At 59.0% G+C, this 14598-nt stretch overlaps 4 protein-coding genes across 4 annotated transcripts; 1 reads left to right on the top strand and 3 right to left on the bottom strand.

Moving 5' to 3' along the window:
• Positions 1-153: 153 nt before the first annotated feature.
• EX895_006211 (uncharacterized protein) lies at positions 154-2359 on the bottom strand (the record flags this gene model as incomplete). Its single annotated transcript, XM_029886803.1, has 3 exons — positions 154-183; positions 264-699; positions 777-2359. 3 exons carry the CDS (start codon positions 2357-2359, stop codon positions 154-156), a joined length of 2049 nt encoding a protein of 682 aa, XP_029737116.1.
• Positions 2360-2832: 473 nt separating this feature from the next.
• Positions 2833-4140, top strand: EX895_006210 (uncharacterized protein; the record flags this gene model as incomplete). Its single annotated transcript, XM_029886802.1, has 1 exon — positions 2833-4140. One exon carries the CDS (start codon positions 2833-2835, stop codon positions 4138-4140), a length of 1308 nt encoding a protein of 435 aa, XP_029737115.1.
• Positions 4141-4325: 185 nt separating this feature from the next.
• On the bottom strand, positions 4326-6308 carry EX895_006209 (uncharacterized protein; the record flags this gene model as incomplete). The annotated part of the gene is made up of 1 exon (XM_029886801.1): positions 4326-6308. One exon carries the CDS (start codon positions 6306-6308, stop codon positions 4326-4328), a length of 1983 nt encoding a protein of 660 aa, XP_029737114.1.
• A 2145-nt stretch (positions 6309-8453) lies between these two features.
• On the bottom strand, positions 8454-12458 carry EX895_006208 (uncharacterized protein; the record flags this gene model as incomplete). Its single annotated transcript, XM_029886800.1, has 1 exon — positions 8454-12458. One exon carries the CDS (start codon positions 12456-12458, stop codon positions 8454-8456), a length of 4005 nt encoding a protein of 1334 aa, XP_029737113.1.
• Between the last annotated feature and the right edge of the window lie 2140 nt (positions 12459-14598).

Here is a 14598-nt window from a genome sequence, read left to right as displayed (position 1 = left end):
CTCGGCGTTCCTCACTGTATACACATGTATCTCTACTGCATTGCATCGATTCACAGCATTTCAACCAACGCCTATGGTCGACTCGGATGGCCCGCACTGCCATACGTGAGAGAGACACAGAAGCTGATCGCACCCCGCCACTTTGTGTGGGCATCAAAGGAATGCACGAGCCGAAGCGTTGTCCTGTTGTGGGCGACAAAGGCCTTGCTGTTGTCAGTACACTCGACTTTTTCAAGCTCGCATGCAGGCAACACTGTACTCACCCAGGGCACATCGCCCGCAGCATACGCCTGCACAGGTCGGTGGTATACGACGGCGCGCAGCGCCAGCGCCTCGACGCCCAGCGCCTGCACCTCGGATGCATACACGGGCAGCACCACCCCGAGCTCCCAGTTCATGCAGCTCATCGTGGGCCTGCTGGCGCTGCCACTGATGGTGCCGTGCGCAGCACGCGTGAAGTTCGAGCTGCCCAGGTAGGTCCATCCGACGGGCTGTTCTTGCGGGGCTGGCCCTGCGTACGGCTGTTGGGCGGGCGAGGGGTGGGCAGGGGCAGCGTGGCCAGAGATGTACGCGTCGCTGGCATTGGTGAAGGCTTGGTCGACGAGCGTCGCGGCGTCAGCGGTGAGGGCGAGGATGGATTTGGCGTGTATCATGATATCGCCTCGACGGCTTTGTGGGCTGTGGTAGAGCTTTTGGATGCTGTATGAAGGAAAAAGGTCAATCGAACCGCTTAGTTGGACCTGAAAGTGGGTGAGAAGGGAGGGGGTGATACTTACGACGACGCAGCAAAAGTCTCTGCTTTACCAAAGAAGCTTAGCGCTCCCATCGGCCCTTCCACCGTGCGCTCCTCGACATACCTTTGACTGGGGAAACAGATCTTCACCGGCGGTAGTGTTCCTCCTTTCCTCGCCGCAATCCTCGCATAGTCTGGATGCATCTCGTTCGACTTGCCCTTCAACGGCAGCTTCCCCCTCGGATCTACACCGGACGCAAGCAAGTGAAAATGCTCGATCCATTTGATGTCATGGTTGGCCAAACTGGACCCTTGGCACTCGACGTCCACCTGCCGCGCCTGCGACCTGATGCCCAGATCACGCACCACTCTGCCCAAGCGTCCCAAGCCTTGCGTCTCGATGCGATCCCATTCGGCCAGACTCGAAGCTTCGGGCCAGCTGGCGACGATGCGTGCGCGTGTAGCATGCGAGAAGTCGTACTCCTCCAGCGCGCTGTACACACTGTGCGAGGTGGGGACGCTTAGCGAGCGCAAGACCCGGATGAGCTGCGACTTGAAGTCGTTATGAACGTTCTGACTGCTGCTGCTGCGGCTGCTGCTAGGTGCAGCGACGTTGGTCGCAGCGGACAGAAGCGGGAAGTCCTGGATGTACGCCGTATTCTCGATGCGCTCCCAATCGATCTGGTTCAAATTTCCAGACAGGATGGCGACGCGGAGAAAGCCCTCATGAGCGAGGATGAGAAACTTCATATGCTGTGTAAGCCATCCTCCTTTCGGTTTATGCGGCACGCAGATCTGCCATCCCGGACAGCGTGCGAACTCGGCACCAAAGATCTCGCTGGGATGCAGCCCAGGCCGCGCGACAGCCGGATCGGTGCGATAGTCTTCCTTTGGGGGAGGCAGGACCAGTGTCACAGGTAAACCGCGCGGGAACAGCGAGTATAGCCAGTCCATGCGCAGATCATATGTAGCCAGCACGGCGAACCGCAAACCGTTGCGGCTGGATGCAGTGGCAGGGAGCAGCATTTGCGAGATTGTGACGCCGGCGCGTGACTTTTCGGCGTATTGGTTGTAGCTGTGCTTGACGGTGCCGGTCCAGAACCTGCTTGTCGATTCAATCGGATGAGTCGCACTTGAGAAGGAAGTGGTGGTGGCGCAACTTGATGGTGTGGCGGGCTTTGAGCTGGAGGAATCGCTGGTAGACTTTGACGTGAGAGTGTGAATACGTGCTGGCTGTGATGATGTCGACGGAAGACGAGACGGAGCAAAAGCCGCACCGTTGCCGCTTTTGCTCCGCTTGTTCTCGACCTGCGTCTCGTCATCGTCACTCGACTCGCTCGGCAGATTCTGTTCCCGCCTCCGTTTGCGTGCGCGTTCCTTGCGCTCCAGCTCGAGCTGCTTTCGATCGGGTAATAGTCCGAGCAGGCCTGCCGTGGACGAGCCAGCCGTAGCTGACACCGTGTTGAGGCTTGACGCCTCGGCTTGCGCTTGGGCAGGGGTTGCAGAGCCATTTCGAATGGTGATCGCCGCCTTTGCTTGCGTCGCTCGCTTTGGAGTGGGTCTCTCCGACTCGCTGAGTGTGTCCGAGTCAGAGTCGGAGATGATGATGGGATCCTTGCCGGCCATGGTGTCGACTCGAAGAGGAGGCGGGTGATTGAATGGAAGACTGGAAGCAACACGCATTCAAGGGTCCCAACGACGATATTTTTGACAACTTTCTCGCTCAGCCGCCTCCACACACACACGCATTTTCCCTCCGCAAAGCCCGAACAATTGGCCGAAAAAAAGAAAGAGGACCCATTTTTCTTCTGGCCGACGATGTCGACGACGTCTTCCACTTTTCTTGTCACTGCCAGACCCCTCTCCCAACACTCTTTCTCTCGCACAACAACAGCATGGAGGACACACAACACCCTCTCCTACAATGGTTCACATCCGTGGGCATCCAGCTCCATCCACACCTCTATCTCGAACAAGACCCACTCACAGGCTTGTCCTTCTACACCGCTTACCCTCTTCCTCAAGACACCACCGTCATTCGGGTACCACAGCAACTATGCATTACCTCGACCTCCGCCCTCGAACGCATACAGCTACTTATGCACACTATCTCCGGCTCACCACTGGAGCTTGACCCCGCCTCGCTGCCGGCACCAGACTGGATCCTGCTCTATCTCATGCTCAGCCGGCTCGCGGAAGAGTATCTTGCGTCTCGACGACGAGATGAAGATGGCGTGAGAGCGGTGTTTATGCACCTGACGTACGTCTCGTATATACCGAAAACCATTACTACGCCGCTGCACTTCTCGCCGGCCGAGCTGGCGCTGTTGGCGAACACGCCGTTGCTAGGGTCGACGGAGCGCAGGCTGCGTGAGACGCTGGTCGATTACGAACGTGCGCGACAGCTCGTGTGCGGGCACCTGACGGGTTTGAGCGGGGATGAATTTGGAGTGTTCTTGGCGCAGATTCTGCAGCCGGTCAGCGCGACGCAAATGGAGCAAGATCCGTTGATGGCGCGGACCTTGCACAAAGCGTTGGAGCTGTGGCGGTGGGCGGAATCGGCGTTCACCTCGCGCTCGTTTCCCCCACGTCTCATTGGGCTATCTGACGCCAACCCAGGGCAACCGTCATCCTCGGAGACGTCTGCGCCGATCCTCATCCCAGGGTACGACACGTTCAACCACGCACGCGCGCACCCGGTCACCTGGTCCACCACTCCCGCGGACAGCACCGTGTGCATGACGCTCAATTATGCCCTCCCACACCCGCGCTGCCAGGTGTACAACAACTACGGCGGCAAGTCGAACGAGGAGTTCCTCTCCGGCTACGGCTTTACTCTCCCGACCTGCAGCGAGGATACCATGGCGCTCAAGCTCGGCGAAGCGACCAGCGACCCGGAGAGCACGAGCGGCACCACGCACTACTGGCGCATACCCGCAACCGACACAGTGGACGAGCAGCCACCGATCCAAGACGCAGAGGGACGCTTCGTCGAGCCTGCGTGTCCGGCTCCCGGGTTGCCCGCCGACATCCGTCGCGGCTGGGCGCACAACAACAACCCACCACCCATGTCCGACGCCGAAGCATACGCCAACATCATCGAGGTGCTCGAAGCCATGATGCTCCGTAAGCGCAAAGCCTTCCGCGCAAGTCAGCGCACGCTTGACGCCGTACCGCAACTTCAACTGGTCGAGGGAGAACACGCGGCGTGGCATCGAGCAGAGACGGACATGGTGAGAAAAGAAGTGTTTGCCAACATCGCCCAGTATCGACACGGTCAGCTGAGGTTGTTGAATCACGCTGTCAAGTGGTCCCAAGACGTGTTGGAAAGAGTGGCCGACGTGTTGGATGGGGAGGACGACTTTGATTCAGATGATGAGGACGAGCAAGGACAGGCGGAGCAGTAGGCAAGGGCATTGTCATGAAGTTGGATTCTCACATCTCATACAGTACAGAAGTAGGTGCAATCTGGAGCTCAGAACCATCAAATGACATTGAATAAAAAAACCCTTGTAAAAATACACAGTCTGCCCTAAGTTAACTATCAAACCTCTCCACCATAACTGGCGTTCCTTTCCCCACGCGACACCGCCTAATCAAACGACGGCAGGACATCCGTCAAGTGTTCGACCTGCTCCGTCTTCTGAGCCGCCCTCTGCGCCCGGTGCGACAGCTCCGGTTCGGCGTTCTGGAACGTCTCGGCAACCTTCTTCGCCTCCTCCTCATCGCCAAACCTCGCAGCGAGCGCCAGGGCGTTGCTATTGGATCCACTGACACTAGGGGTGCGGATGGACGAAGTAGATGTCGAGCTCGACGGCCCATTGCTCGCTGTCCCTTGCGTGATACCGTTGGCGAGCTGTTTCGCCTGCGTCTCGGAGAGCGGTGAGATGACGCTCTGACGTGAAATCGACAGCTGGTCGTGGTCGAGCGATCGGAAGGGTGGAGAGAGCACTTTTTCTTCCATCACCGGTTCCGATTGTGCTGCAGCGGCGTCGGTAGCGGCAGAAGGGGTGCCAGTGGGCGAGAGGACAGACGCACGCTTGAACCACCCGAACCCTTTAAACGCGCTGCCTGCTCCAACTTCTTCTGCTGAAGGAGAGCCGACTCCGAGACCGACGATCTCAGACTGAGGCGAGGCAGAGCTTGTGGGAGCAGCAGCACCATCTGTGGAAGGCGCTGTCTCGGTGGGTGTGGTGCCTGTTGCAGTGCGGCTGAGCAAGTTGCTGAAGCCGGCAAAGCTCGAACCGATGGATTTGGCAGGTGCTGCAAACGCAGAGGCAGATGCCCCGGCCGAGTTGCGTGGAGAGGATGATGCGACTCCAAAGAATCCACCACCGCCTCCGGCTGTTGCTCCGGTGTCTGGTGAGGTGCCAGCTCTAGCCTCATCCGAAGGTGTCGGACCGTTGGAAGTGCCTCCGCCGGTATTCGTGCTGGACGACGTTGCCTTGCGCATCAGAGTGGGTAGCTTCATACCCCACCCTCCGCCTCCACCGCCTCCTCCGCCCCTGCTCACCGCCTTCTGCGGACTCAAGTGCGCCGCTTCCTCGTCATCGTCGATATCGTCCGTTGGCAGTGGCGGCAGCTTGACTCCTTTAAGCATGCCAGTACCCACGCTGGCACGCTGCACGATGCGATCCGCATCATCGCCCATCTGACCATTGGCATCCGCGTCGGCGTCATGGTGGGCGATAAAGTCACGCAGCGCCTTGAGACACGCTTCGCTCGCCTTTCTCGCCTCGAAGGCTTCTTCCATCGACATGCGCATGGCGCTCATCTCGCGTGTGAGCCGTTCGATTTCCACCTCCTTAGCACGGAGCTCGCGATCGTGCGCCTGGAAGTGCATCGACGACTCTCTCGAAGGCAGGTTGGGGAGCGCTTTGGCAACGGTCGCGTCGATGCTCAGATTGGTTTCTTCCTCCTCGTTGTCTTCCATGATGGGCGATCCCACGCCGACGGAGCTCGCAGCGCCCTGGGACAACGCGGGCGAGCTGAGCAACGATGGGCGCTGACCGCTCAGACCTGGTGTTGGCACCGAGAGGCGAGCGCCTGATGAGGGTGGCAAGTCGACCAAGTCGGGTGCAGGAAGATCAGAGGGAGCAAGCCTCGGCGACTTTCCTGCGTCGCTGCGGAACGAGCTGCGACGCGAGTTGGGCGCTGAGCTGGCATTGTCGTCGCCGCCACCGCCATTAGGTGCAACAGGCATGAGCAACGAGTTGAACGTGCCATTGGTTGCTCCCGTTCCCGACAGTCGCAAGCCGCGAAGACCATTGGCAAAAGTGGGGCTCAAGGGCTCTTCCGACTCTTCGGCTTCGCCCTTGGACGCCCCCGAGACGCTGCGACTGCCGCTGGCTGTGCGTCGATGGCCATAGCTTTGACCGCTTCCGGGACGGTTTGCGAGGTTGAGGTTGAGCGCGTTGGGACCAAAGGCCAAGCTGGCGCGTTTCGACTTTTTCAGCTCTGCTTCTTCCTGTTCATCTCGGACCGGAGGGGGATTGGTGGAAGCAGGCACCCAGCTGCGACGGTTGTCAGCTTTTGCCTTTGCGCGAGCGTCGGACTGCTCTCCTTGGAGTCGCATGATGGCACGGCGGCTCTCCTCTGCACGAATACGAAGGTCTTTGACACGATCCGACTCGGCTTCCCTTGCTTGCCTTTCGCAGCGCAGTTCTTCTTCGAGGTGTGGTACTCGCAGTCTTAGTGTTTCGAGCTCATCCTGCCATTCCGCGGACCGTTGCAAAACGACAGAGTGGGATGCCTTGACTTGATCGATTTCTTCTGTGAGTTTTGCGATGGACTGGCTCTTTTTGGAGAGTTCAAGCCTCATGGTGCCGACGATGGCCTTGAGCGCAGTGACGTCGGACGGAAGGTCGGTGTAGAGAGACTCGAGGCGATCTGGTGCGAGTTCGTCGGTGGCGATTGCGGACGACCTTTGGGAAGCCGAGATGGAGGCAGCTTCATCTAGATCCGACATGGTGTGAGGGTGGCCGAATCGTCTGTCTGGCGTGGACGCGAATTCGCTTTTATACGTGTACGATTTGCCGGACGTCACCGCGATCGGGCGTTGATTCGAATAGCTTGCCTTCCGCTAGATAGGGCTTTGGATCCAATCCTGTCCGAGTGGAGCGTGGAAGATAGACTGGAGATGTTCGACCGCAAACCTAGCCGAGATGTCGATGAGATGGATAGGCCAGCCTTTCGATTTGGGTCGAGCCGTAGATGCAAGCAATAGATGTCGATAGTAAGGAAACCGAACGTGGTGGTCGTGATCGTTGCGTGTGTGTGTGTGTGTGTGTGAGAGAGAGAGAGAGAGAGAGAGAGAGAGAGAGAGAGAGAAAGGGGATGCGGCAGGGTTGATTGCCGCCGCTTGGTCGTCGAGCGAGAACAAAAGATGAAAGTGTGCCTCGTTAGGCTGGTTGGTGGGCGCAAATCTGAAACCTTTGAAAGGCATTCGAAGACAGACCGACGGACAGCGAGCGACGCGGCATTCATGAGCAAGTGCCACCAGGAAGAGAGAAAGAAAATCGAAAAGTGGAGCGTGGAGCGTGTGAGCGTGCGAGCGTGCGAGCGTGCGGTTTTTGGGTCAGGCCACGCCGAGCCTCGATACTGTATTGTGCTGTGCTGTGCTTCGCAGTCAAGTGCTGTGTGCTGCTGCTGCAGAGCCGGGATCACTAATTAAACCAACTTGCAAAGACTGGCCAAACCCCGCTCTGTAGCTTGCATGCGGCCTGCGCGTCGCTGCGACCAACACTGAGATTTCTCTCTCACTTCTCTAGCCGCTGTCGCTTAGCAGCCAGACATCAGATTTGACACAACTGACAGAACTTCTGTCCCTCCGTGACAGGCAGGCACGCAGGTTGGTTCTGCGCTGCTGTCGAAAGCGCGTCCAATCAACCAACGCTACACCTCTGTCTGCTCAGGAGGATGCGGGCGTCCGTCAGGGGATCAACTCAGCGTAACGGTCCCAGCAATACTCTTCCCTTGCCTGTCTTCTCTGATCTCGATCAACAGTGTTCCTGGCGTTGCCTTGCATGCAATGCGCTAATCAACACCCGGTCGATCCTCGCACTCTCCACGCTCCATCGTCCTCCGCTTGGGGACTCTGGGCCTCGTGTGCCACTTCTTATCTACACGCACAGACCGCTCCATCAGCGAGCCTTGTCCTTACCAATTTGCGATCAGAGCTCATTCGATGCTCCTCCTCCCACACGTAATGAGACGACAAAGATCCAAATTGCAAAATGAGATGACTAAACAGAAAAAACAAGATGTGCGAGAGTGCTGAAACTAAGACGAGGTTGCGGGAAGGGTAGAGGAAACGACAACATCGACAGGAGAGAACGGAAAACGACAGAACGATCAAATGCGGTGACAGGCAAAGACAAGAAGGGAACAATGGCGATGCAGGAATGATCGCGACCCATAGCAAACAAAAACCATAGCAGAACAAAGGTGAAGAGAACGATTGGGGACCAGCCTCAGTAATGGCATCCGTGACAAAGCTGAGAGCCCAACGGGAAAGATGCCCAGATTTGTAGCGGCAAAAGAGAGAGACGTGGAGAGGGAGAAATCAACGAAACAATAGAGTCCGTGGCTTATACCATCATCTGTGCTCCTCGAGAGCATAGACGATGCTGCGGCAAAGCGCAGAAGTGTGATTGAAAGAAAGCATTTGCCCTGCGAGTCGGATTGCCCTTCGAGTCGGAAAGCCCCTTCAAGAGCCCCCTTAGACAAAGTATCGCGAGTTGAGGTCGGCGATCTCGCGTGCGAGAAATCCCCATGTCAGGCGGGTTACCTTGTAAGACAGGCCAGTCGGGCTGCCAGATCCAAAAGGCATCATCGCCGCTTGAGCCATGTTCACACCGTGGATGCTACCCGCGCCAGCACCAATCTCGACGCCAGGCAGGTGCTCCTCGCCCCATTGCTGCGTGCAGGAGCCCACCACAGTGTCCGCCATGGGCGTCGTGCTCTTAGTCACAGGCGAGCCTGCAGGCGACGACCACGCAGATCGGTACGAGCCCGAGCCCGAGTCACTGCGAGCCGAACCGGAGTCGGCGCCTCCACCGCCCCGGATCGAAAGTGCTGAGAGAGCGTTGGAAGCCTCGCGAGGGAACTCGCTGCGTGTCACGTCCGGGGAGTCGAGACGACCGCACAGAAGCCTGATCTGAGCTTGCTTGGCCCTGCACAGGAACATCTCCCATCCTCGCAATTCCCATAGGAACAGTAGATGAGGCTGGATCACAATGTTCAGCCGGCGGCTGCGCACCAACAGATAGCTCTCCACCAGACCCAAATCGAGGTGCGCCATCACGTACGCAAGCACAATCGTCGTGCTGCGGCTCACACCCACGCGGCAGTGCACCAGCACTTTACCGCCAGACAGCCGCGCAGCCTCGATGAACTGCACCGCCTCGCGCATCGTGCCTCGCAAAGAGTCGATGCCGTCGTCCGAGACGTTGCGCACATTGAGCACCGTGACGCCCTGCGCTTGGTACGTACACGAAGGCACTGTCGATGGATCCTCGGCCAACGCAGCCTTGGCAGACGCTCGCTGGTAACGGCTGCGTCCATGCTCCTTGCGCGAAGAATTCACCTTGGCAGAGATGTGAGCAGGCGGTTCCAGTGCTGTCTCTCCCACCGACACCAGGTGCGTGATGCCCAACACGCGAAGCATGTCGACGTTCGAAGCATGGTCAAGGTTGCCCAGATAGAGGAACGGCAGGATGCGCGATGGGAATGAGCCGTCGAATCGGTCGGCGCTGAACCAGTCGTGCGTCTCTGGCGCAGCAACTGCGTGCCCCTCGACGGTGCTGTTTTGACTCTTGGTCGGCGTTGGCGTCGAAGCCCGGCAGATGCCACCGCCCAGCTCGGCGGGCGGGTGGCCGCCACTCACGAGGCCGCTGATCATAGGCGCTGTGGCCGACAACGAGGATCGACGGTCCTCGGTGCGGCGTCCTATGACCGAGGGACCACTCAACGACTTGGAAGGACCGTGGCGGCTTCGGCGCACGTCTGCACTCACATCCATGGGCTCGGGCAAGCTCGCGCGGCGCGCGGCGCGAGTGCGCTGCAACAGTTGGTCCACCGCCTCGAGCACTGCCACATCGGCAGGGTACACAAAGAACGAGCGGTTGGCTCGCAGCTGAAGATCCAGATATGCCTCGGGAAGGCTGAGCTCGCGCGCGTACATCAAGTACGACAGCGCCAGCGTCGACGTCTCGGTGTATCCATCGTGGCAGTGGAGCAAAACGCGTCTTGGTCGTTGCGCGGGTGGGCTGCGTGCCTCATCTCGGCGGTGCGAGGTGCGCTCGCGACCGTGGTTGGGTGAGAAGGATCGCGTGGGCGATCTGGCCGCATCTCGGAAGGTGCGCAGGGTCGACGAAATCGAGTTGAACTTGGGCGCTGCACGGTCCGAAGGCGGCGGAGCCTGGGGCGAGGCTTGCTGATGGATCCAGACGCATAGATGGACGAGCTTCTCGGCCATCCTGTCGTTCCACCCTAGAACGCGAGGCGCCCCTCCGCTTCCGGTCTGAAAGTCGAGCTGCACGGCGTAGTTGGCACCAATGGGGAGCACGCCTCCTTCACTGGACTCATTATGAGCAGCTCCGAGGCTCGCGTTCGAAACCTTGGTATGCAAAAAGTGCGAGGCAGCAGCATCGGTGCCAACGGGAACCGATCGCGTTTTCGGCGTCCAGCCGTTGGGCCCAAGCACGATGGATCCGTCTCGCGAGGATAGGTTGCGGAAACTGTCTTCGGCACCATCCCCGACCACGTTTCCGTCGAGAGGGAACAGCTGGTCGCGATGGAGGCTGTCGAGAAGCTTATCGGTTTCGCTGTCGACGCGCATGGACGCTTCCACCGAGTCCAGGTACTGAGCGGCACTGCGCAATGCCTTGGGCGTGCAGCCGCTCGCCCATGGTAGACGGTCTTCGGCACAGTCGATGCAAATGGAAAAGTGGTGCGGGTTGCCTTGCTCGTCGCGCTCTTCGGGCGTGGCGGGCGGACTGTCCTCCACGCCATCGGGTCCCCAGGGTGCGCGCCTGGCAAGGTTCGGCCGATCAAACATGGAGCCGAGCCAGACGTTGTCGTGGATCTCGGAAGCACGTGCCATCCGCTGCATCTCGTCGCTCTCGCGCTCCACGAAATCGATGCGGTTGCGGTCCGAGCCTGTGCTGTCGACGGCGACCATGGAAGGAAAGTGGTCTTCAAACACTTTGAACGGCTCTGTGACGACAAAGACGTTGTACTGGAGGCCGCCCCAGCCTCGAGACAGACGCTCCTTGCGCAGCGACGCCTGCGCTTCCCTCACCATGGTGGCAAGCTGGAGTACGCCTGAGTGGTAGCCGAAGGGACAGTAGATGACAATGTCCGAGATGGTGGCGTACTTCGCGTTCTGGATCTTAAAGTTGCGCAAGCTCACGCCCGACGCCTGCGGCGGGTTGACGAAGGTGGCACCAATCCTGCGCACCGCGTACGAGTCTCGCGCATCGCCAAAGCCCGATTCGGAAAGGTCGCTGTAGATGTTGCGTCCATACAAGGTGCGGCGGAGGCTGGGCGGGTTGATGATTTCTTCGGGGAGGACGGTCGAGTTGAGCAGCGATGTGTCTGGCTGCAGGTAGTAGCGCGAGGCGTACATGCTGTAATCCTTGTCAGCCGTATCCGGACAGTCCTCGGCCATATCGCTGACCGTCGAGACGCTCGAGCGCGAGCCTGAGCTATAGCTTTCCGATGTGACAGAGAAAAGCGAGGGTCTCGAGACCTGGGACGAGACCGTCGATGCGGTGGAGGGGGACATGGAGGCGGTGGATGCGGGTGAGATGGGCGCTGGGTCAGCGAGGGTTGTGGCAGCAAGCTGAAGGGCGGGAGGGCTCTTGAATCCGTTGGCCCAGCTTGGCTCGAAGCGAGCCGACTCGTCGTCGTCGGTGTCGGGAGAGCTGCCAGAGGACTGGGTGGTGACGCTGGAGAACGTGCGACCGCGCGCCCTGCCCTGGCTGTAGCTGGTGTTGGTGGAGGTAGAGAGGCGCTGCGCCTCTTCGCGAGAGGGCATCTCGGCGCGGACGATGGTGAGGCCTCGATACGCAGGCGTCGGTTGGCCGCTCAACGGTGCGCCGAAAAAGTGGTTCTGAGCAGGGATGGTGCCGTCGACGCCGTGCAGGTAGGGAAAGACGACGTGGTGGGGCACGTCTTGTTCGACATACTGGTCGTGCAAACGAGACAGCTGCTCTGCCGACATGAGACGGATGGGCGCTGCGAGTTTGCGTTTGGACAGACGAGGCCGACGAGGACTGGAGGCAGAGCGGGCGAATCTGCTTTGCCCAAAGCCATCATCCAGAGTATCGTCGTCGAGGTCGTAGTGGTCATCTGCCTCGTCATCGTCGCTGCTGCTGTCGGACGGGAGGGTCTCTTCGTAGATGATGGGGTACATGTCGAGATCGGCGTGGTGGATGCCATAACTTGATGGCTCGGAGGGGGGATGAGCCGCCTGCGGCAAGGACGTGGGTGAAGGCGAACGCAGGTGTGCTGGGCGCGACCATTGGTGCTCCGGGGAAGAGCGATGGAGGCGGGGGGTGCCTTGGCCATCTTCGCGATCGGATGGCTCGTCGCGGGATGGTTGTTGATGGCGGTACTCCGTCGAAGGTGGAGGAACTGCGACGAGCGTGGAGGAGACAGTGCCATGGCGGGATGCTACGGGGTGAAGAGAGACTTGCGCATGGCTGATGAAGTGCGACATGTCGTGAGAGAGGCTGATCTGAAGTGCGAGGCAACGTGGGTTGCAGCTGATACTGCTGCAGTTGAATGGCAGGTATGATCAAGCTTGGATGTGTGGTCGGCCTGATGGTGGAGAAGAGGTGATGAGAGCGTAGCGATGGAGACGAAGAGAACGCAAGCTAAGCGCGCACTTGAAAAGAAAGCGTGTTATAAGATGTCGTGGGCCGGGTCGTGGTGGTGAAGAGCCGAGAGACGAGAGGCTCGAAATGAAGTGGGGTGCTCTAAACAAGCTCTGCTCGAGGCGCTGCTACGTGTCCGGATTGAATGCAGAGAGGACGGGTCGCGCGACAGGTCGGCGGGTTGCAAAGAAGCAAGGGGAGGTCAACAACGATGCGCAGGCGGCGAACCGAGACGAGGAAGCTGATGTGGGCGGTTGTATGCGTGTTTGGATGCAGCGCAGATCGGTGCTGGTACACGGGTACGTCGGTACGCGGAGAGGCGGAGAGGCGGGTAGCAGGCGGTATAGGAGGGAAGATGAATGCGCTACGCAGTCGAGCTACGACGAAGGATAGTTCTCTCGGTAACGACAAGATGCAGAGAAGACAGCGAGAGGTTTCAGCGAACAACAAGAAAGTCGGAAGCGGATGCTGGCATCGTCCAAGGGGCTGGAACGGGAATGCTGTCGGTGTCAGTCGATGATATGGTCACTCGTCAAAGGTCGAGCTGGTGGTCTGAGACGGATAGACGGCGAGAGTGGTAAGCGACGGTTGGAGAGAATCGTCGTGATAGAGTGAGAACGGCTGAATAGCAGAGGGCCACGGGTCTCACTGCAGCGAGACTGGAATGCAATCAAAGGGATGGCAGCACCGAAGTGATGAAGACGAGAACAGCCAAGGTTTGCCTGAACAGACACGATCAGGGCAATGGCAGGGATGGGCGTAGGAGAGTGAGAGCGAGCGATGTAGGAGGTGGACGAAATAGCTACGCTGAAACCGGCACTGGCATGAGGCGCAGCAGCCACACGCCGTATACCGCAGTGGGCTGTACTGTACAGTACAATAAATTCAAATGGCCGTTTACTTGGTGGGGGAAAAGGCAAAAAGGCAAACAGCGCAAAGCAGCCGTGTGGTACCGCTTGCATGCTCCTGAGACGGGTCAGACTGCACCATACTGCGCTGCGCTGCAAACAGCTGCAGCGTGGAGAAGAGGCTCGACCGAGAGCGCATCGTGTGGGTTGGTTTTTTTTGGCGCAGAGCACGCGGGCCAACGCAGAGAAACGCTTCCTCGGCTTGCAGACGGGTAGAAGCCCGTGGGATTAGTTTGACGGACGAGTTGCGATAAAAAAGCAAGCTTGAGCATAGGGTTCGTTGCGGCGGAGCTAACTGTCACGCTGCTGTCTGCTGCGGGCGAGCTGTTTCTCTCCAAGCACCGGAACAGAACGAAGAGCGAGATGCTTGCATGCCTGTCTTCTCTCGCTCGCTCGCTCCTCGTTCTTTTCCCTTCTCCCATTTGCGTCTGTCTCCCTCGTGTGGTCGGTTCGGCTCGAAAAGGAAATTGTGGGAAAATCATGGGAAAGTTGCGGGTGCGCGGTGAATAACGGCCAAGAGCCAGCAGGCAGGCTGGGCCAAATCCGAATCTGCCAAATAAACTTCAAAAGAGCAGCTCGACAGGCGGCAAGCGAGACACGCACAGAAGACAGGCACGTCGGCTGTCTTGTTTCTCCAAACCAGGCGCTTACGCATCACGGCAACCAAGCGAAAAGCCCTTTTTCCTGCCATCCTGAAAATCACCGCTGCGATGTCGAGGATGATCCGACTGCTGGTGCTGCTGCTGGCCTGCCCTCCCAACGCAGCAGCGGCAAGCTGCGTATCACGGCCCCCACTGCTCAAAGCGATGCTGAGACACGGCTTTCGGTTGCTACGAAACAAGCATGGCATCCGGTGAGCGCCGCGAGGCTGTGATAACGGCAGGGCTGCACAGACAGCTCGGCCACGTAGCATTACTGCAAACCTTCGTCGACGCCGATGAACGGGAGGATGACGTTCCAGACAAGGCTTGGTTGGCAACAAAGGATTTCGATCTTGGAAGCCACAGCAGCAGGCGCTAAAAGCCTCTTTTTTCCATCGAGATCAGAGCCAAAGTTTGGTTTTAGACGAGCTATG

Source organism: Sporisorium graminicola, chromosome SGRAM_8 (assembly GCF_005498985.1).
Source record: "Sporisorium graminicola strain CBS 10092 chromosome SGRAM_8, whole genome shotgun sequence".
Classification (NCBI taxonomy): Eukaryota; Fungi; Basidiomycota; class Ustilaginomycetes; order Ustilaginales; family Ustilaginaceae; genus Sporisorium; species Sporisorium graminicola.
The sequence above is the reverse complement of the archived record's forward strand: the minus strand, read 5'-3'. Positions and strand labels throughout refer to the sequence as shown.